Source organism: Giraffa tippelskirchi, chromosome 2 (assembly GCF_054371585.1).
Source record: "Giraffa tippelskirchi isolate mGirTip1 chromosome 2, T2T-mGirTip1v1.2.pri, whole genome shotgun sequence".
In the NCBI taxonomy this organism is placed as follows: Eukaryota; Metazoa; Chordata; class Mammalia; order Artiodactyla; family Giraffidae; genus Giraffa; species Giraffa tippelskirchi.
Window position 1 is genome coordinate 42,047,457 of NC_137276.1, and position 20,639 is coordinate 42,068,095.

General features: G+C 38.9%; 2 protein-coding genes across 5 annotated transcripts in view; one reads left to right on the forward strand and one right to left on the reverse strand.

Annotated features, from left to right (window-relative positions):
- The window catches only part of PRKG1 (protein kinase cGMP-dependent 1), a 1,340,287-nt gene that overhangs the window by 768,839 nt on the left and 550,809 nt on the right, over nt 1-20,639 (forward strand). The gene's annotated exons all lie outside the window — the stretch shown is intronic.
- CSTF2T (cleavage stimulation factor subunit 2 tau variant) lies at nt 6,655-9,016 on the reverse strand. Of its 2 annotated transcripts, XM_081557241.1 has the most exons (2): nt 7,502-9,016; nt 6,655-7,324 (listed from the first exon to the last, which is right to left on the reverse strand). In XM_081557241.1, exons 1-2 carry the CDS (start codon nt 8,967-8,969, stop codon nt 7,095-7,097), a joined length of 1,698 nt encoding a protein of 565 aa, XP_081413367.1. In that variant the 5' UTR covers nt 8,970-9,016; the 3' UTR covers nt 6,655-7,094. The 2 variants fall into 2 exon arrangements, with proteins under 2 accessions (XP_081413367.1, XP_081413359.1); XM_081557233.1 differs by having other exon boundaries at nt 6,655-9,016.

Genomic DNA, 20,639 nt, shown 5'->3' on the forward strand with positions numbered 1-20,639 from the left:
CTACCATCTTCCTTCCTCAAAAACAAATCTCTCTCCTACCCTCAGTCTTGTGGCTGATGCCTGAAATTCCATTATTATAGGTACCTTTCATCATTCAAAATATTTGATCACTGTGTAAATAAAAAAAAAGGCATGTTAGAGTAAAAATATTTTAAACAATTATATTCCATGTCTGTATCAATGTAAGTGAATTTTTCTTTCTTTTCTTATTAAAACAAACAAAAAAACCTTTAGTGGTATGGCAGGTAAGACCCAAAAGACTCACAGAGTAACTGAAGATGAGCTGGAAAGGGCACTGCTTGCTTGGGGTAGCAGCCTCCAGTTGCATGTAGAGTAGGTCTGTGCTTCTGGTGGGGCCTAGAGGAAAAGAAAAAAAAAAAAAAAAAAAACTCTACCCACTGTTGAAACAACATTTTTCAGTCCTGGTAATTTGCTAAATTCACCACAGTGATCACAGGAGATGAGTTTCACAATCCTGCCTTGGCTGGCCCTGGCTAGGTCAGTGGCCAACTCATCCATCTTCCTCTTCTTTATGAATCATCCTGGGAAAAAAGGACAATGGACAAGAGATGCAGAAAAGCCTCTTTTCTCCCCAGGATAATCCAGCTCTAATTCCTCAGGAAGGACAGCTTTGGGCCATTTTAAATCAAGGATATTTTTGTTCAAGGCTCCTAGTTTGCCTAGTTTGCACCTCCCAGCAAAAGCACTTACTAGGGGGTAGTTATTAAACCTGTTTACCCCACCAACCAAAGATTCTATAAATTATCTCCCAAAACATTCTAATTAAGCAAATTTTGTTTTCCCTCTAGGAAAACAAAGCCCCAGATTACTAGAATACAAGTTGTTTGAACACCTGTGAAAAGGAGAGAAGTAAATTCACTGTTTCAAGGTCATCTTCACAGCCTCACAATGATGCTTTGATTGGAATTTAAGTTGTTGGTTGTTACAAGTGTTTTGAGCTCAGTCACTTGAATACAATGTAAACTTTTCTTTAGGGAAAAAAGCATTATTTGCTTAATTTACAAAAGTTGATTTGCTTAATTTGTACTCTTAATCTTGAAGGGAAAGGCTACCCACTCTAGTATTCTGGCCTGGAGAATTCCATGGACTGTATAGTCCATGGGGTCACAAAGACACCGAGTAACTTTCACTTTCACTTTCAGTCATGATCAAGTTCAAAGACAGAGTTTAAAGGCACAGATCAGAGCATATGGTTTTCATGCCATTTTCAATAAAACTACTGAAAATAAATTAACAGAATAAAAGCTGGGCAGTTACTTTTAGCTGCTTTGGTTATAATGGTCCTTTCTTTTTGGTGCACAGGGATATATAGATGAAGTTTGAAAAATATTTAGCAGCAGCATTCTGTTGACAGTTCATTCTCACTGAAACATAAGCATGTTGATTTTATGGTTTCAAGATTTCTTCTGTTTACAGTAGACAAGATATAAAGGCAATCTGAGTGTCCCTGGATAGATGAATGGATAAAGATGTGGCATATGTATATATACATACAATGGAATATTACTCAGCCATAAAAAAAGAATGAAATCTTGCCATTTGTGACAACATGGTTGGATATAGAGGGTATTAAGCTAAATGAAATAAATCAGACAGAGAAAGACAAATATTATATGATTTCACTTATATGTGGTATCTAAAAATACAAATTAAATATTTCCATCAAATCTAATAGCTATGTTTTAAAGCAGAGTAAAAGCAGGAGTTATAAACTCAAAGCATTACAAGGAATGGCAAGCAATTATATGAATAACCTAGCATAAAATCCAGGGATTCAGGGAGAGGTGGGCTTGTGGACAAACAAGAGCAAATATGTAAATGCATTCAAATTCAAAATTTTTGAGGACCTTGGCTGGTCAGACAATACCTATCTGCAGGCTCAATTGACCTACAAGCCACAGATTTGGGGTCCCTTGTCCAAAGACATTTAAAGTTTCTCAGGACAAAACTTTGACGAAATTAATGGTGTTGGGATGTGGGGAGATATGTGATTCTAGAGATTTTAATACTGTAATTTCTCTGTTTCTTACAATAGATGAGGATTTTTTCTCTGATGTCTGGTATGTGTACAGTGATGAAATCATTTTGACTATAGGTTTACCTAAAGATAGCAAATATATTCTATTAATAGGTGGTGATTGCATTTACCCTCTTAGAGCGAGGTTTGTGTCTGGCAATTTTTTTTAGTCCTTCTTATTTATATTGCTATATTATTTTACATGTTACATTTGAGATATAGAATATGACTTTATGAAGGTTAATGCACCAAGCAAGCCCTATATAGGTCCCTGCATGCATGTGTGAATGCTCGCTCAGTTGTGTCTGACTCTTTGAGACCTCGTGGACAGTAGCACCCCAGACTCCTCTGTCCATTGGATTTTCCCAGCAAGAATATCAGAGTGGGTTGTCATTTCCTTTTCCAGGGGATCTTCCCAACCCAGGGATCGAACCTGCATTTCCTGCATTGGCAGACAAATTCTTTCCCTCTTAGCCACATAGGGAGCCCATATTGGTCCTTCCATCACATTAATTCAAATATAAGATTTTTAATGTGGCTCATGTTTTGAGTATTATTAAGGTGAACCTTTAAGATAAACTGGGAAGTGAGATGTTGTTGTTGTATCTTTTTCTGTGGAATGTACAGGGATAAATACATAAGTAAATTCCTAAATAGGTACAAATTCCTTCAAATCCATTTGAGGTCGGAAAGAAATCAAAGGCTGGCAGGTATACTGAAGTGGCCTACAGATTTTTTGCAGTAGAATTACTGAATATTAGTAACATAGTAAAGCCAAATTTTGATTAAAATAGCTAATTAAATAAAATAACTTGTGGGAAACTCCTGGTTTTATTACTTGATGCCCAAGAAATTAACCAGTCTACTTTTGTGAAAGACAACAAATAAATAATCAAGCAGATAAGATTTTTCTAAATGACCAGACTTTGTGACACATATGAGATGGATTTCAGATGTCTGCAGATTTATACATATTGAATCATACAAAATCAATTATGGATTAAAATTTATATATTTTATTCTAACTCCTTGATAATTAGTTACCTACCTTTGGGAGCTAAATCAACTCCTAATTATAAAGAGTTGTCATTAACCAGAACATCTCGGTTCTTTTTCTAGGTACATACTTTGGCATTTTTACGTATAGCAAATAAGCACTGGGTTTGTTATTTTTGACAATGCTACCCCAAATCACTTTGTTACATTACATGTCTTTTACTGGCATAAGCTTTATACTGTGGTACAAAAATATCACGAAGAAATATGTCTGTTAACATCTCATGAGAAAGGTCATTTGTTATATGAATTATCTGTGAAACTGAACTTTCAACTTTGTTCTAAGGTGCATACGAAAATTTTAAACGAAAATTTTAAAAGCTCTGTTTCAGTTAAGATCTGAAGTGTACATATATATGAAATATATTAGCGTACTAGATACCAATATCATATAATAGTAATACTATCAATAGTATTAACATTAGTTATATTTATTAGCTTAAATATATTCATTTCCTTAAAATGAATTAGGTCTTCACTATATTAACAAACGATTGAGAAAAGCAAGCTCCAATCAGAAATCTGTCTGGTGATTACCTGGCAGTGTAAAGCACTGAGAGGCTGTCAGTTTCTTTTGTGAGAAGACTGTGAGATGTAACTGATAATTCAGTTTCTCTGCCACAGTAGGTTGTTGCACATAATTATCCTCAGACCTCATCAGACCTAAGAGAATGGCCTGACACACCATAGGAAATAAGATTCTGTGTGCTTAGCTAATGTCCCAGGCACAGCATGGAAAAGCAAGAAGCTTTGCAAGCTGTGATTGTATTAAGGATGTTGTTTTTTTTTTTTTTAAAGAAATCTACTTTTAGAATTCTGAGAATTAGAGTTGAAAAGTCATACATATCTCACTTGGATTACCCTACCTTTAGCTGAGATTCAGGTATCTTGTTTGTATCTTATCAAACTGTCCCAAACAAGAAGTCTTGGGATATCAGCAAACATTAAAACATATTGTGATATTAACCAATAATATGAAAGGATGATGAGCAGGCACTGATTAAAGCTGATCATTTATTTCCCAAAAACATGCGCAGTCCAAAAGGAATACGCCATAAAGAGGCATTTCCAAATCTGTGTTCCACCCCACTACCTTTACTATTGTTATGAGTGTATTTGTGATTTTATTTGTAGTCTGCCCATACATGGGAAAATTCAGGATGCCAGGGTTAAAACACAATTCTGACTGTAGTAGACATGCATTGCTTATATTCTTATTCTCTATCAGTACTGAGTCCGATCATGTATGAATTGGGAGAAAAATCTATTCTATTCAGCTTAGCAGAGTAAATGTGATTGCTTGTATTATCTATTTCTAATTTATTTTCTAATGCAAATAGTTATTAGAGCTCATTTTTTTCCGTGTCGAATTTAAATTATTTGTGGGAAAATTCATGTGTTAATAGGATTTTTTTTCCACTAAATTTGATAAATTTTTTTTCCTTCCTTCTCACTTGCAATTTTTGCTATATATAGTGAATACAGAAATGAGTAAAACAGTCCATGTTCAGAGTTCCTGGTCTACTAAAAGTGGGAGTAGGGAGTAGAGGGTAAAAGTAAAATATACTGAAAGTCACTCAGTCATGTCTGACTCTATGACCCCATGGACTGGGGCCTTCCAGGCTCCTCTGTCCATGGAATTCTCCAGTCAAGAATACTGGCATGAGTAGCTGTTCCCTTCTCCAGGGGATCTTCCCAACCCAGGGATTGAAGTCGGGTCTCCCTCATTGCAGGTGGATTCTTTACCATCTGAGCCACCAGGGAAAGGAAAAGTGGATTAGCTTAGTTGTGTCCGACTCCTTGTGACCCATGGACTGTAGCCTACCAGGGTCCTCCATCCGTGGGATTTTCCAGGCAAGGGGACTGGAGTGGGTTGCCATTATTGCAGGACAATTTAACAAGTGCTGTCAGTAATCAAGTCACAGTACTTGTAAGGCATTCCTGGGATACAGAGCTCTCTGTGGGGAATATAAATAACAGGAAGCCTAATGTCTGAATATCCAGGATGTTATTACTGATACCTACCATAGAAAAAACATGGTTGGATATATAATACACAAGTATTTATGTAGATAATCAGTATAAAAAATTATATCCATTCCTGTCATTTCTTTAGATTTGCCTTTCTTCATTTAAAAGAAAAAAAAAGTATTCAGGCCCCATGGAACTCTCAACAGATTAACTTTGGAATAAAACATTTGTGAAAAAAAATCAGATACTAAACTCAGCCTAAATTTTATTTTTCAGTCTGCATTAAACAATGAACATTTTACTACAACAAAGAACGTTAAAATTTTAATGGTTTTCAGTTAAAAGTCTTTTAGTGAAAGCTTTGGGATACAGCAGGTACAATTTTGAAGTAACCTAGCCAACTGAGTTCATATTAACAAGAACTATTACAGGTGTAAAGCAGTGTTTTAGCCCCTCCAATAAGGGAACACATATAGAAAACATGGGGAAATTAACAGTATGAACAATAAAACAGTAAAACAGGCAGCAGGAAACATCGTAGGGAGGAAAACTTGAAGAATCAATTATCCATTTAAGGTATGAAAACCTTGCAAAGGGAAAATATATCTAGGCTTACTTTGAATTATTTTCTTTTCCCTCTGTAAGTAGATATTGGCTTTTCTTCTTCTAAGATCAACTGGTTACTTAGGTGTTTCTGGGTGTTATTTGGGTTATTTCTGTTATACTACTTGTTCTGTCATACAAATGGTTGTCTCCATATCCTAAAGGCTTAAAGATAAATCATAGCTCTAAAGGTATGTGGTGAGCAACACCTCCTACTGACTTTTCAATGTCTTATGGGTATGCATATTAGAATTAAATGGCTTTATTTATTGCTTTTAAAAGTAAAGTAATAACCAATTGAGCACATTTCAGGCTACAAGAATACCTTTAAACTTTGGCCTCAATTATTCTGATAAAATGGTGACAGATTAGCAAATTCTGAAATAAGAACTAGAAGGCATTTTAAATGTTGCTGAGACTAAAATTTAATTCCTGATTTTGGTTGACCAGATGGATACCATCTGTGTAATGGAAGCGAGTTTCTAGGAAACTTGAGAGCTTTACTGCATGGAGCCTTCCACAATTTAAGAAAATAATGGATTATTTAAGAAAAGTCCAATTCGTCCAGATCAACTAGACCCTACACAATGATTTTGGGGAAGAACATGAGAGAATTATTTAGATTCAGTTAATTCAATACTACTGACAAATAGGACATTACTCAGAGATACAGTCTCATCAGAGCAGATTTAAGTAACTTAGTTGACCCTAGAACTGTCCTAGCAAAATCATGCTTAAGGCCAGGACAAAATATTGCTGGAAGGGTGGGATAAACATCACGCCAATAAGGTGTGTCCTTAGCTTCAGAAAAAAAAAAAAAAAAAATTGCAAATACCACAAGTTGAGAATTATCTGGTTAGCTCTAACATCCTGAAGTAATTCCAAAATTTATAGTAAGACAATGCTTAAACCAATACAGCATTCTATTGCCCCTGAAGTAGGATTTTGTATCTTAAATCGCTTACCAAAAAAAATACATCTTGTAATTCTGAGGTAAACATCTTTATTTTCTTACACAACCAAACATGTTAAACTATCTTAGTATATTACCATTTAACAGGTCATCTTTTAGTCTTTATGCAGTTTTCACATTGTTTTACTCAGTATTTTTAAAATGGGCTTAACACCTTGTAGACACATTTAATAATACTGCATAACCGTTGTAATCTTATTTGGTATATAATCATGTTCAGTTATTTTTGTATATTTACAGGGAATTAAAGTAAACAGACCCACTTCCTCCTCCCCCTACCCCACAATTAAAAATAAAGGAAAAGACAACAAATGAGATTAGGTTCTGGAAGGGAAAAAACCCAACCCTACTCATTCAAGTGTGGGGTTTCAGAAGTCAGCTTTTTGCACCTACCCATCCTCTATGCTACAGAAAATCTTTGTGAGACTACCACCAAATATTTTCTAAAACCTTTCAAGAAGTCCCAGTAGATTTCTGGATTTGTTCCTTTAAAATCAAGATACTCTGCCTTTGCTCAGGAGGCAGCATGGCAATCTGATCTGCAGTCAGCTGAAGAACCTGCATGATCAAAGCTGCCTTTTCTTGATCCTGGGGGGTTACTTGGCTCTGCCCAGGACTAAAACTGCTAGGCTGGCCTCCACCTTGCTTGCCTGCCCCTTGCATGCCCGCCCCCTGCATGCCAGCTCCTTGCATGCCCGCCCCCTGCATGCCAGCTCCTTGCATGCCCGCCCCCTGCATGCCAGCTCCTTGCATGCCCGCCCCCTGCATGCTAGCTCCTTGCATGCCTGCTCCCTGCATGCCACTTCCTTGCATACCTGCCCCCTGCATGCCAGGTCCAGGGTTTCCCACCCCTGAAATGCTGGGAACCTGTCTGGGTCCCTGAGGACCACCTGCCCCCATATTAATAGGACCAGGACCCTGAATTCCCCCAGTCATAGGGCCTCTTGAACTGGGGCCAGGGCCCCTCAGCTCCATTCCTCTTGCATCCATGCCTCTCGCTTCCATTCCTCTGGTTTCCATTGCACAGGTCTCCATTCCTCTTCTCTCCATCACTCGTGTCTCTAAGACCTCTGTTTCCATAGCTCGAGTCTCCATCCCTCGAGAGTCTCTGCTGCCTCTGCCATCCACAGGTAGCCCCCTTTGATCTATCATAGGTCCTCTGGGCTCACTCATGAGCATTCGAGGATCTGCTAACGGCCCTCCCCTCATCTCATGTGAGGAAGGGCCCCGGCTGTCATGACCAGCGGCATGGTGCATTGGAGGACCCTGATGTGGTGGGCCAAGATAGCCTCTGGGCTCCACTTCTCCGGTGACTGAAAGCAAAGTCCCTCCACGTGGGTCATTTGGAGCATCCCCTAACAGTCCTCGAGGAGGCAGGCCACCAGCAGTCATGGGCCCACGAGGCATAGGAGCTCTGGGATCAGATATCTGCACCTGCCCTCGCTCTAAGGGCACGGGACCAACCCCTGGCATTCCAACTTGGGGCTGCATTGCTGCGCCAGGAGTTAAGGGGCCAGGGCCAGCAACTGCGGCTGGCATTGGGCCTTGGGGTGGAATTCCACCCTGGATAGGGGTCTGCATCAGAGGAGGGATGTCTTTCACTGGCCTTCTGGACAAATGCTGAGGCTGAGGGGCCGGGGGGTTCTGCTGGTTTAGCAGAACGTTAGGTCCAGGGCAGAGCCCTGGGCCAGGGCCAGGGCCAGAAACGGATTGAGATTTCCCTGGGATGAGTGGTGTGACATGAATTTTGCGATGCAGAATTTTCAGAGCAATCTCTGGATCCATGATTCTCATCACTACTTGTGCCTGCAACAGCGCATAAGCCAGCTGTGGGTTTTGAAGTAACATATTTCGAGCTTCCTGGTGGCTGTTTTGGACACAGAGCTTCATCTGCTTCATCAGCTCAAACATCTGCTCCGGGGGAAGACTAGCGACTGCTCTGGTAATCGACTCAGGGGCATCTTCTGGATCGATGGGGTCCCCGTAGGGTGAGTCAATGATAGGCGCTGCAGGCCCTAGGCTCTTTAGCTCCTCCTTGTTCTTTTCACTGGCTGCATTGTCCACTCGAAGCGCTCTCCCGCTGAACTCCCGCCCATTAAGGTTCCGCATGGCACTAAGAGCGGTCTCCTGGTCTTGGTATTCGCAGAAGCCATAACCCTTAGGTTTGCCCGTCTCTCTATCGTATACCAGCCGGAAACTCACAACAGAACCAACCTCCGAGAAAATGTCCTTTAACTGCTCCTCAGTTGCCTCATACGGAATGTTCCCCACGAACACGGAACGCAGTGATCGATCCATTGCCGGGTCTCTCACCGCCAAACTCGACATGATTCCGGCCGCCACACAGCGGAGAAAGGCTTCTTCAAGTCGTCCTCTTCCGACCCACACTTCCGCTGAGCAACGGAAACAACTTTCAAATTCCGGGCAGAAACCTCACTACTCTGTTTGAAGCGTTCCGCTCATCCGCAGCATCTGCGCCTCTATGTTCTCCTAACTAAACGAATGCTTTCTGTCCTTGGTCCTTCCTGAGGCGCATGATTCCTTTCTCACCTCTTATTCTGCAAACTTTTCTACGGCGCTCCACTGCCTTCGCCGGGAAAAGCTTGGTGTGGGTCGACCACAGTAAAGATGGCCGCGTCAACTTCACCATGGTAACGAGGAGAGGCCGCCTTCTATGACGTCAAGGGCGGTTTTGCTTCCGTTTGACCGGCGGGAAACCGCTAACTGAAAGCGATTAAGGCGGCGATTCTGTGTTCTGGTAGAAGTATTTCCGTGTGTCAGTTTCTCTTTAGTAGAATACCTTTAAGCTATATTTAAAATCACAGTGCCGGCAATGAGGGGGAAATGTAGTTATTTCAAAGCAGATTTGGGGTTTTCTCATTAAAGTTCAAAAGTAATAGCTTGTTTTAGAAACTCAATTTTGGACAATAACTGTCCAGAAATACAACCTGAATGCGTGTGCTAGCTCCATCCCCGCCCCCATCCTGTTGCTTCAGTCAATATCTGAGGAGAGGTGTCTGGTCCTTACACGTTTATTTTTGTGCGCGCACTCAGCAGTCAATCTTTTCAAAATAACATTTTTTTCTTAATTATATTAACCAATGTATTTGTTGAGTTTTATGGCTACAGCGGATTAGTTAAATGCATTTAACCATTCTTTGGGCATTTAAGTTGCCTCTGATTGTTATTAACTGATGCAATGATTTCACCACCTCTGTTAGGAAGGAGGAAACTAGTTTCTCTTCTGTTGCTAGTTTTGCTGGAAGAAGTTGAAACATGTGGAATGTGGGTCTGTCTCTATTTAACAAGCAATTAGAATTGAAGCTTGGTGATATGCTAGGCAGCCGGTAACCTGCAAAGCCTGACTTTTTATCTAAGTTAGTCCCTCATAGCTCCAGAGCATCTGCCTTGTACTGTGGCCACTAGAGTACTTGAAAAATGGCTAGCGTGACTGAGAGATTGAACTTTTAATTTCATGACTTTTATTAAATGTAAAAACTGATATTCACTTAGACTTTTGGAAGACTTCTTAGTATGTTCAGAGCAGCTTGGGTGTGGAATTGACTTTTGCAATGATAAAATATATTAAATTTAAATCAAAACAATTTTCAGTTAAAATTTAACATTAATTGAGGTGTACTAGTTAAATGCAAGATTTTGAAAACTATAAAAAGTAAAATACCTCATTAAATTTTAATTTTGTCATATTAAAGTGATATTTTTAATACATTGGAAAATATATTTTAACATCACTCATTTTACTTTGTTTAATGTGATTACTTAGAAAAATAATATTACATATGTAGATTGCATTACAAAGCTATAAAATGTACTGCTTCAGAGCCTGTCTTAACTCAAGCAGAGACTCATTTTATTCTACATATTCCTTTTGAAGAGATTATGAAACTTTAAGTTTCATCAAAAAATTGTGTTACGATAAAGCGATTATCCTTCAATTAAAAAAAATTTAAAAAGTGAAAAAAAATTTTTATGTACCTTGGATATCAGAGTTCAAGGAATACATCTGAGATGAGTGTGGGTTTACGTATAAATCAGACAAAGTATCCATTTACCTTCAAGTGTGTTAATAGTTATTTGAAACAAGTTTGGACATAGCTTTGTAAAAATATTTATTTAATTCTTAATTTGGCTGTGCTGGGTCTTCATTGTGGCATGTAGGAAGTTGAGACATAAGGATCTTAGTTGTGGCATGTGGGATCTAGTTCCCCAACCAGGGATCAAGCCCAGGCACCCTGCCTTGGGAGCTCAGAGCTTTAGCCACTGGACCACCAGGGCAGGCCTGGACATAGTTATTCATTCAAAATGGGTTACCCCCCCTGATTTTGTAAAAAATTAATAGTATTAAACATAAATTATACCATTATAACCTATAATCAGTATAAAATTATGAATGAAATGTTGATATTTAAATACAAAGAGATATTTTACCTTTTGTAGTGCCAAGTCTCTGAAACCCAGTGCTTTAAGCCTAGTATTTTACATATCAGTTCAGAGTAGAGCATTTCAACAGCTCAGAAGCGTATGTGGTTGATGACTACCATCTTGGAAAGTGCAGTTCTAAGGAATCAAATGCCAGGACATGAGCAAAAAAAAAAAAAAGCCAATTTATAAAATGCTTCAAGAGTAGGTTGTAATGATGTGCAAGAAACAAACATGCATTCGTTCATTAAACATTTTTGCATGCAGAGAACAGAAAGAACTCAAAACTTCTGCCCTCAAGGACTTCATCATCTAGCAAGGTTGAAAGACCTGAATTGATTATCATAACAGCAGGTAGCAGATGCAGTACTAGAGACAATCACAAGGGAGCAGAGACATGTGCCATCCTTCAGGGAAGGGGCTGGAGAACAGGGGCCTAATATCACCGTGCATTACAACTAGTTAAGGTCCCTGAAGTTCTCATCATTTGTGAAATGTTCATGATTTCAGAAGTTCTGCGTCATGAAAATAACCTGTTTAAAATGCAACTACCTACTCAGGCAGGGAGAACACATAAACTCATGCATGCTCATTTACATGCATTACTTTTTTATTTTTATTCATTTTAATTTTTTCCTTTTATTTATGTATTTATTTTAAATGAAGCAAAGATGGATATTTTTAACAATAAAAGGTACAATTCACAAAGAAGATAGACATCATAAGCCATTAGACACAATAACAAAGAAACAAAGATGCATAAAGCAAAAATCAGAAGAAATATAAGAGGAAAGAAAAAATATCATAGTATGATATATTAACATTTCTCTGAGAATATTTGTTTTATCAAGTGCAGAAAAAAGAATAGAAGCATCTTGAATGATGTCATTAACAATTTAAATATAACAGATTTATAATTAATGTATATTAATCTTATATCCTACACAAATATATGTAAAATTTTGTATCTCATATGTTATTAGATTTCCATAGGACATTTAGAAAAACTTGCAAAAAGATAAACGTTACTAAATTTCGATAGAAGTTGTGTGTGTGTGTGTGAGATTCAGTTATACATACACACATATATTATTTTTGAAATTATTTTCCATTATAGGTTATTATAAAATATTGACTATAGTTCCCTGTTCTGTACAGTAAACCTTTGTTTCTTGTTGCATATCTATTTTTTTAAAATTAGAAATCTAGCATTCTATTCATACTAAGTCAAACAAGTGGAGTTAAAGTGTCCCCCCACCCCAGATTCTTTTAATTGAGGTGGGGCAGGAGTAGAGGGGAGTTGAGGATGGTATTTCAGAAAACTAAAAACAAGCTCATTTGGTTCATTTGTCTCTTCATATCATACCTTTATTGAGAAAGCCATGACTTTTTAACATACATTCTGGCAAAGACATTTTGTGCAACCCCATAGACGGCAGCCCACCAGGCTCCGCCATCCCTGGGATTCTCCAGGCAAGAACACTGGAGTGGGTTGTCATTTCCTCCTCCAATGCAGGAAAGTGAAAAATGAAAGTGAAGTCGCTCAGTTGTGTCCGACTCTTCACGACCCCATGGACTGCAGCCTACGAGGCTCCTCCGTCCATGGGATTTTCCAGGCAAGAGTACTGGAGTGGGTTGCCATTGCCTTCTCCGATGGCATGTATAATTGTGTGTACATTAAATGGTCAATCATGTGGGTGATAATAGGCTATTAAAATAAATTGTTCATAAAAATTTGTATAGTGATAGTAAGAGAGTTTCTTTACTGCTGCTGCTGGTTAGATCTAAACCAGGTGTCTTCACACTTTGGCATACATCATATTCACCTAGACTCATGGCTAGTTAAATCAGATTGCTAGGCCTCCCCATCTCCCCTCCGCAGTTCTGATTCAGTATTTCTGGAGTGAGACTGGAGAATTTACATATCTAACAAATTATCAGCTGATATTTTTACTGCTGGTCCAGGAACACCACTTTAGGAATCGTTGATCTAAACAAAGGGACTTGAAGTATTTGCTTTTTTCATTTCTATCAGGCCAAAGTTTAGTACGCTCTGTTAAAAGGTATGGGCTTTCCTGGTAGCTCAGCTGGTATAGAATCCACCTGCAATGCAGGAGACCTCAGTTTGATCCCTGAGTTGAGAAGATCCCCTGGAGAAGGGATAGACTACCCTTTCTAGTATTCATGGGCTTCCCTGGTGGCTTAGATGGTAAAGGATCTGCCTGCAATGTGGGAGACACGGGTTTGAACCTTGGGTCAGGAAGAACCCCTGGAGAAGGAAATGACAACCCACTCCAGCATTCTTGTTTGGGAAATCCCCATAGACAAAGGAACCTGGAGGGCTATAGTCCATGGGTCGCAAAGTGACAGTCACGACTTAGCGACTTGACAGCCGCAGTAGAGCTAGGACATGCTGACCTGCAGTGAAAATACCCTGAACTCAAAGGATGGGTGAATAGAGTAGCTGAGGAGCTCTGGGGACAAACAAGAAGGGAAAAGCCAGGCTGTAAGAGTGTGCCGTTTATCAGAGGCCTTGTATGTTCTCTTTAGTTCCTGTATTCCAAACTAGAAGAATGTTTTAATATGTGCCCCCTTCACAGAGTTCCAGTGTGACCCAGCATGTAGCTCAAAGCACAGAACACATAAACTAATATTTACTTTTAAACTGGGTAGTCTAGAATTACACAGAATTTTTAGGAGCCTGTCTATCTCCTGGTACTAATGCATACTTTTCATATACCTGCCTTGGAAGAACTTCCATATTACAGTGCTTTCTCTGTTCCTGTTTGTTTAAACTTTAGATATTTATAGCATGGCATACAATGTGAAAAAAAAAAAAAACAAAAACTTTACATGGCATCTTTCATGTTTAGATATCAATTCTTTCAATATATCAAAATACCAGCTATACTGAGTGATTTTTAAACAAACATCAGAGTATATGGCCAAATGGGGGCCATTCTTCAAGCTAATCATCTTCAAAAACTATAACTTTAATTCACTGAAACTTCCAGTGTTCAAATTATTTTTAAACTCCTGCCCAGAAATTGTTTCAGGGCTCCATTTGTAAGTAATCCTAGAAAACTGGTGTCTTAACTCAAAGGCATACCTTGTTTTCAACCAAGCTGAGTTATACAACTAAATTACGAATTTTCTGACAAGACTTGGCAAAAATATGATGTTTAACTATTTCCAAATATCAAACCTTACATCAGAATGTAAAGATTCTATTGACTTTGAGGGCTTTAAAAAGGATTCACTATATGTTAATTGTATAAATTAATTAAAACACTTCTAGCTATGACAGGCATTTTTAAAATAAATGTGTGTGTCCTTCGAGGAATAGATCAAATATGCTACTCCTCAAAGGTCTCTCTAATCTTCTTCCTCCTTTCTCTACGTTGGAAGTTACTTCACTTTTCTTTGAATATAAGCTGTTCCTTATCTTATTTTTCTGATTATAGTATTCCTTCTGTCTTTTAATAGAATTGTACTTTTCCTTCTATAACATCATTTAAGGAAAAAATTAGATTTCTCTTTGTCAATTAACAAAGAGTCATATTTATTCTCTTATGTAAATATTTATTCTAAGCACTGACAATACAGCAGTGAAAAATATGGCCATTCCACTAGAATAGACTCTAGGTATGGTGTCTGGTTTGGTAGCATGAGCATCATCTGAGAAATGCAAAATTTGGGACCCTACTCCACACCTACTGCATCAGGAACTTGTGTGTGTGTGTGTGGGGGGGGGGTGTACAGTTTTAACAAGTTCCCAAGGTGATTCTGTGATGCAGGCTGATAAAAGAATCACTGAGCTAACAGGAGACAATCATAGAAAGATAGATACTTTCTCTTCTTTGCCACTGTATCTTCATCACATAGGATAGAATTTAGCACAAGTAGATGCATATTATATATCGAATAAATGATAGGAAATAACCTTAGAGTTACATAATCCACAAAGCTTTCATTTTACAAAACAGACATTAAATAGCATGTATACAGTCAGAGTGAGAACCTGCTGTCAAGACGCTTCTCATTTTATTTTAGGTCAGTGATAATTCTTCCAGGTTATTATTTGATGTAATATATATGTAAATAAAGTGTGTAGGAGTGTGATACAGAGAGTGGATCAGTCTAAATCATCAGGGAAGACTTCCTGATGGAGCTGGGATTTAAGGGATGGGTTATAATCTGGTATGTACAGAAGATAGAAAAATCCAAGAGCCAAGAATAAGCCAAGACATAAAATTGGAACCTGGTGTTTTATGTCCTCAGAAGAAACCAATAGAGTTATTAAGTAACATAATAGACGATTGTCTTTGGGGATAGATTACAAAAGGTTTTGAAAATCAGATGCATAAATCTAAACTTGATTTAAGGGCCAGTAGGCTATATTCTTTCTGAAATATGAGCATGGAATAATGACAGAGATTTAAAGCTACCAGTCTTATCTAATCTTTCTCCATGACATCTTTGGCACTTGTACTTTCCTTTTTAATACTTGAACCAGAGTATGGATTTGATGTCCATATATCTATCTTGTATTAGAGGCACCACTGTTATTGTGTTATCACTTAAGCATAGAATCCACATCTGTTTTATATTCTTCGTATTACTTAGTCTGGTGTCTTTTATATTCTAAACACTCAGTAAATATTTTTAAAATAATTACAAGGTCATCTTATGATAACAATTTACGTGTGTTAACCAAATGATAATTCAGTGCTTTTAGTTTACAAAATAGTTTTCTTTGGGTTCCAACATCTGATCTAGACAACAATCACCCGAGGTACATACTACTGTATCCTGATTTTAAAGATGTAGAAACTTGACTGTTATTTATTAATAAAACTTTACCTTGCAATGGTCTCACTTGAAATACAGATACTAGTCTTAATACCAAACTCTGAGCCTTTAACAGGAAGGAGACCTTCTGATAAATGTTTTATTAAATATCATGTTTTATTTAATCCTTTCAACAACCTTCTGAAATAGGCAGTCGCAGTGTCTGAATTTATAGCTAAAGAAACAGAAGCATAGAGAATTTAATGAATGTGCCTATGTTAACTGGCAGAGTCAGGATTTGCACACACGTCATTTGATTCAAGAACTCAAACTCTCAAATTATTATTCCATTGAATGAATTTCCCAAGGATACATAGCTAGTAAGTGGCAAAGCTACAGCCTGAAACTAGGTCTCTTGATTTTAAACTTCTTCTTTCACAGTAATCACAGGTTATTGAGACCTGGACGCAGTCTGCCTTGGCCCTTTTCCTGATTGTCTCTGAGTGTAACTAATTCCAATTTTGACATCCCAATCAGTGCTGTGGCAGCAGATGGACTGTAAGGTATAAAGACTGAAGCAATTGAAAAAATATTTCCTTTTCCAATTTGCATGGCTGTAGTTAAACATCGCATTAGGATTTTTAAACTACATCTAGTTAGATACATAATGAATTTTCCATAAAAATGAAAGAGCCCAAATTTCTCAAACCTAAAATAAGATTGGTCTATAACATTTTCCCCAAAATTTTGAAAGGCATTTAATGTGAACAAATGGTAAATTTCATTTACTTATACATGAAACAAATTACTTTTATTGGCAAGAGGGAGATTATATGAATTTGGAAATGCTGGAGAAACACCATTCCAGGATGCAAGGTTGAATAAAGCCAAACATTCTCCCTGGGCGGGACTTTGGAGTTCAACCACATTCTTTTTTTTCTTTTTTAATAGATAAAACAAAGCTTAGGGAAAACAAGGGACTCAACTAGGGTTAGATGCCTGGTTACTGGCCTAGCCTGTAAAGATCTAGATCTTCAGACTTTACCAAACTCTTTTCAGCACTTCTGAGGGGCAGTAAAGGGGTTATTTGGTTTTTTTAAAATATATTTGTTTATTTATTTGGCTGCCCAGGATCTTTAGTTTTGGCATGTGAGATCCTTTTAGTTGTTCCCTTTGGGATCTAGTTCCCTGACCGGGGATAGAACCCTGGCTCCCTGCATTGGGAGCATGGAGTCTTAGCCACTGGACCATCAGGAAAGTCCCAGGAACCTACACTTTAAGTCAGAGGCCTGAGTTGGCTGCCTAATTCAACAAGTCACTGTGTACCCTGGGGCAAGTTACTTAACCTCACCATAATTCCATTTCTGCATCACTTAAATGACAGTAGCAGCACCTGTATTAGATTCTTGCCTGGAATAATTTACATATTTGTTTTTAATCATTATTTTCTGTAGTAATTATTAATCTACCTTTGTCGTGTAGAATGAATTGTAGTGGAGGAAGCAACATCTTAAGTGGAAAGAGACCCAAATTTTAGTCTAATATGTATCTTCATTTTTTTGAGGTAAAATGTGTATCTTCATTTTTATCTTTGAAGGGGTTGGACTGGGTGAATGAATGGTCTGTTGTCAGATGATATTATTTTAAAAATTGGACAGAGACAACCTTGGATAACATTGCCGTTTTAATTTGTGGTAAATTTGTAGTTGAACATGGATCATTTTTAGGCTGAATTCCATAGGACACTTCAATGAGAATTTTACTGATCATTTTTGGTGCTCACTGAGTTCTTATACTGAATCAGGAAATACGCTCTTCAAATATTTAGTTGGCTGAAATTCCACTTATTCATTATTATCGAAAGGGCCCGCCCTGAACTTGGACTGTGGAGGATACAGGCTTATACGACACTGTGTGTTGTTCTGGCACACGGAGTACCTGTTTGAGCTTACGGTCGTGTCCAGAATATCATTAGGACTACTACTCTTGAGAATACACTGGCAGACAGAGGCCATTTATTCAAACATGGGAAAGCAGAAATAATTGGGCACGAAGCAGAGCTCCCTATTCTTGCTTCAGGCTGTCACCTGAAAGAACACGGGAAGGAAGTGTCCTCATAAACTGTGGAAAAGCATGAGCCCTGAAATGGGGTCCTGAATAGAGACATCCTGTGGAACAACTTGGGCATTTCTTTTTTCTGTGACCAGAACAATCCAATGCCCAACTTCAGAGAGAGATGTCGGAAGTGCTGTTCGCTTCACAAGTTAGGCTGATATCTCTCTTCTGAGGCTTAATGGGCCCGTAGAATAAGACTATATTTATACCAAGTTATAGGAAGGAGATCTTTCTAAAACATTCCATCGGGGGCTCAGATTGTTAAAAACAGCAACAACAAAAAGAAGCATGACAGAGTGTATTTTGGATTTTTTTAATCGTATTTGAACGATCCTTGAAAAACATCACTTCGGAGTGTCAGTTCAAATTTTCCATCAGACAATGAGATTCCCCCAGAGTCACACATGAGATAAAATGTAAAATCCAATGTTTATAGGAATGTGGTAACTAGTACTTCTTGGTACAAGTACAGAAACCAACTCTAACCATGATAAGCAAAAGCAGGGGATGGTATTTTAATGCTAGGCTGTTAGCTCACAGAATCCACAAGCAATGTATTTGTCTGCTGGAGCTGCCATAAGAAAATACCATCGATTGGTTGGCGTCAGCAATCATATTTTATTTTCTCACATTTCTAGAGGCTAGAGGTGTGGGCTCAAGATACTAGCATGTTTGCCTTCTCCGCAGGCTTCTCTTCTTGACTTGCAGATGGCCACTTTCTCGCTGTATCCTCACGTGGCCTTTCCTTTGTGAGCAGGAAGCCCGGTGTTTCTTCCAGTTCTTATAAAGATATATTGGATTAGGTTCCCACCCTTATATTTCACTTAACTTTAATTACTTCTGTAATGAAGAGGTCACATTGGAGGTTAGGGCTTCAAAAGCAAATTCAGCATATGAACTTGTATGTGTGGTGGTGGTGGGGGGTGCAGTTTAGTCCGAATAACATGTAGTAATGCAGTCATCTTTAAGAAAACAAAGAATGGGCAATTGTAATGCATTCAGGATACTCTTGTTTCCATATTTCTTTCCCCTGCCTCTCCCTTCTATTTGAAGAACCAGATCACTCTGATTTCTCTCCTGAGCCCACTTTCTTCTATTTTGATTTCCTTGTTACAGTTTTGCCCAGAGAGAATGATCTGTTTCCCTGAGTACAGATTCCAGCTTCCTGGGAGAGAGAGGTGTTGCTTTCTTTCCTCTGATGTCCATCCATGATTTGGTACAATATGGGAAAGGGATTGGATCCAGGGTGATAGCGAGACTCTAACAACTCTAGGTGGTATCCAGCAATCAGCTGGAGGGGAGGGGATCTACAGACCCCTGCAGGGCCAGGAATTAACCTCTTTCACCTGCTAAGATGGAGAGGTTCCTGACAACGTGCCTCCTACTGGAGAGAGTTCTTCCATAACAGTTCTTTAAGTCACTCCCTCTGTCTCTGCAAAAATAGGATGTTAGTTCCCCAAGTGGGTAATTTTCATAGAGATTTTAAAATATTGATTTATAGATAGAAAAATGTCTGATATAAAACAGTAAAGAAATGTCTGGTCACTTATTCATGATCTTCAGAAAGTTCACACATATATAACGTATGATTTTCTTGAAGATGAATAGAGGGTAGGTACGTTTTCAAACGGAGAAGGCAATGGCACCCCACTCCAGTACTCTTGCCTGGAAAATCCCATGGACGAAGGAGCCTGGTAGGCTACAGTCCATGGGGTCGCTAAGAGTCGGACACGACTGAGTGACTTCACTTTCACTTTTCCCTTTCATGCACTGGAGAAGGAAATGGCAACCCACTCCAGTATTCTTGCCTGGAGAATCCTGGGGACCGCGGAGCCTGTTGAGCTGCCGTCTATGGGGTCGCACAGAGTCGGACACGACTGAAGCCACTTAGCAGCAGTAGCAGCACGTTTTCAAATATCAAACTCTTCTGCCTTTCACCTAAAAAATATGAGTAATTCTGTTTCTGGCAGTTTGATGACACAATAACAAACAGTAAGAGTTCTTCCATTTATCATCTTCATCACTACTGTGTGACATTTACCTTGAAGTAGCTGCACACACTTTTCTGGCACAGCAGTGCAGTGAGAGACCTCCTCTCTCTCACTGGCAGGTGTCTGCCAGCTCCCTCCTGTCTCTGGAGAACAAAGCCAGTGCCTGCAGGGAAACACGGAAGTGCCAATGACCTATTCCTCTGGAGCTCAGTCTTTTGTCAGCTCTGAAAATGGAATTGTGTGTTTTAGCCCACGACCCATGAGGAGTCTGGAAAAGAGAAGCTGATTCCTGCAGGGAGAATCAAGAAAGGGCAGAACTTTCCCTGCTAATTTAGTGGTCTGAGTCTGCTGCCAAACCCCAGGACTGAGCAGTTGTCGCAGGCATTCATTCTCACCTTTAGGACTGCCGCAGGGAGGCCAGGTTCCCAGAAATCCTCTCCAAGCAGGTGTCTGCAGACAGGATGGAGGGTTGGGGGAGGGCAGGAACACATATGCCTCTCCCACAGGAAGGAAGCTTAATTCACACCTTCCAGATCAGCGATGGCAATGGCCTGGTGACTCTTTAGGAATCCTGTTATTCTTTATCAGCTAAAATGGTTTCAGCACCTATTTTGTAAATGTTTATGGAGCATGTTCTGTGGGGGAAGGGAGGTACTGAATT

Coding starts and splice junctions, on each gene's coding strand:
- CSTF2T (XM_081557233.1), bottom strand. CDS start 8,969: ATGTCGAGTTTGGCGGTGAGAGACCCGGCAATGGATCGATCACTGCGT.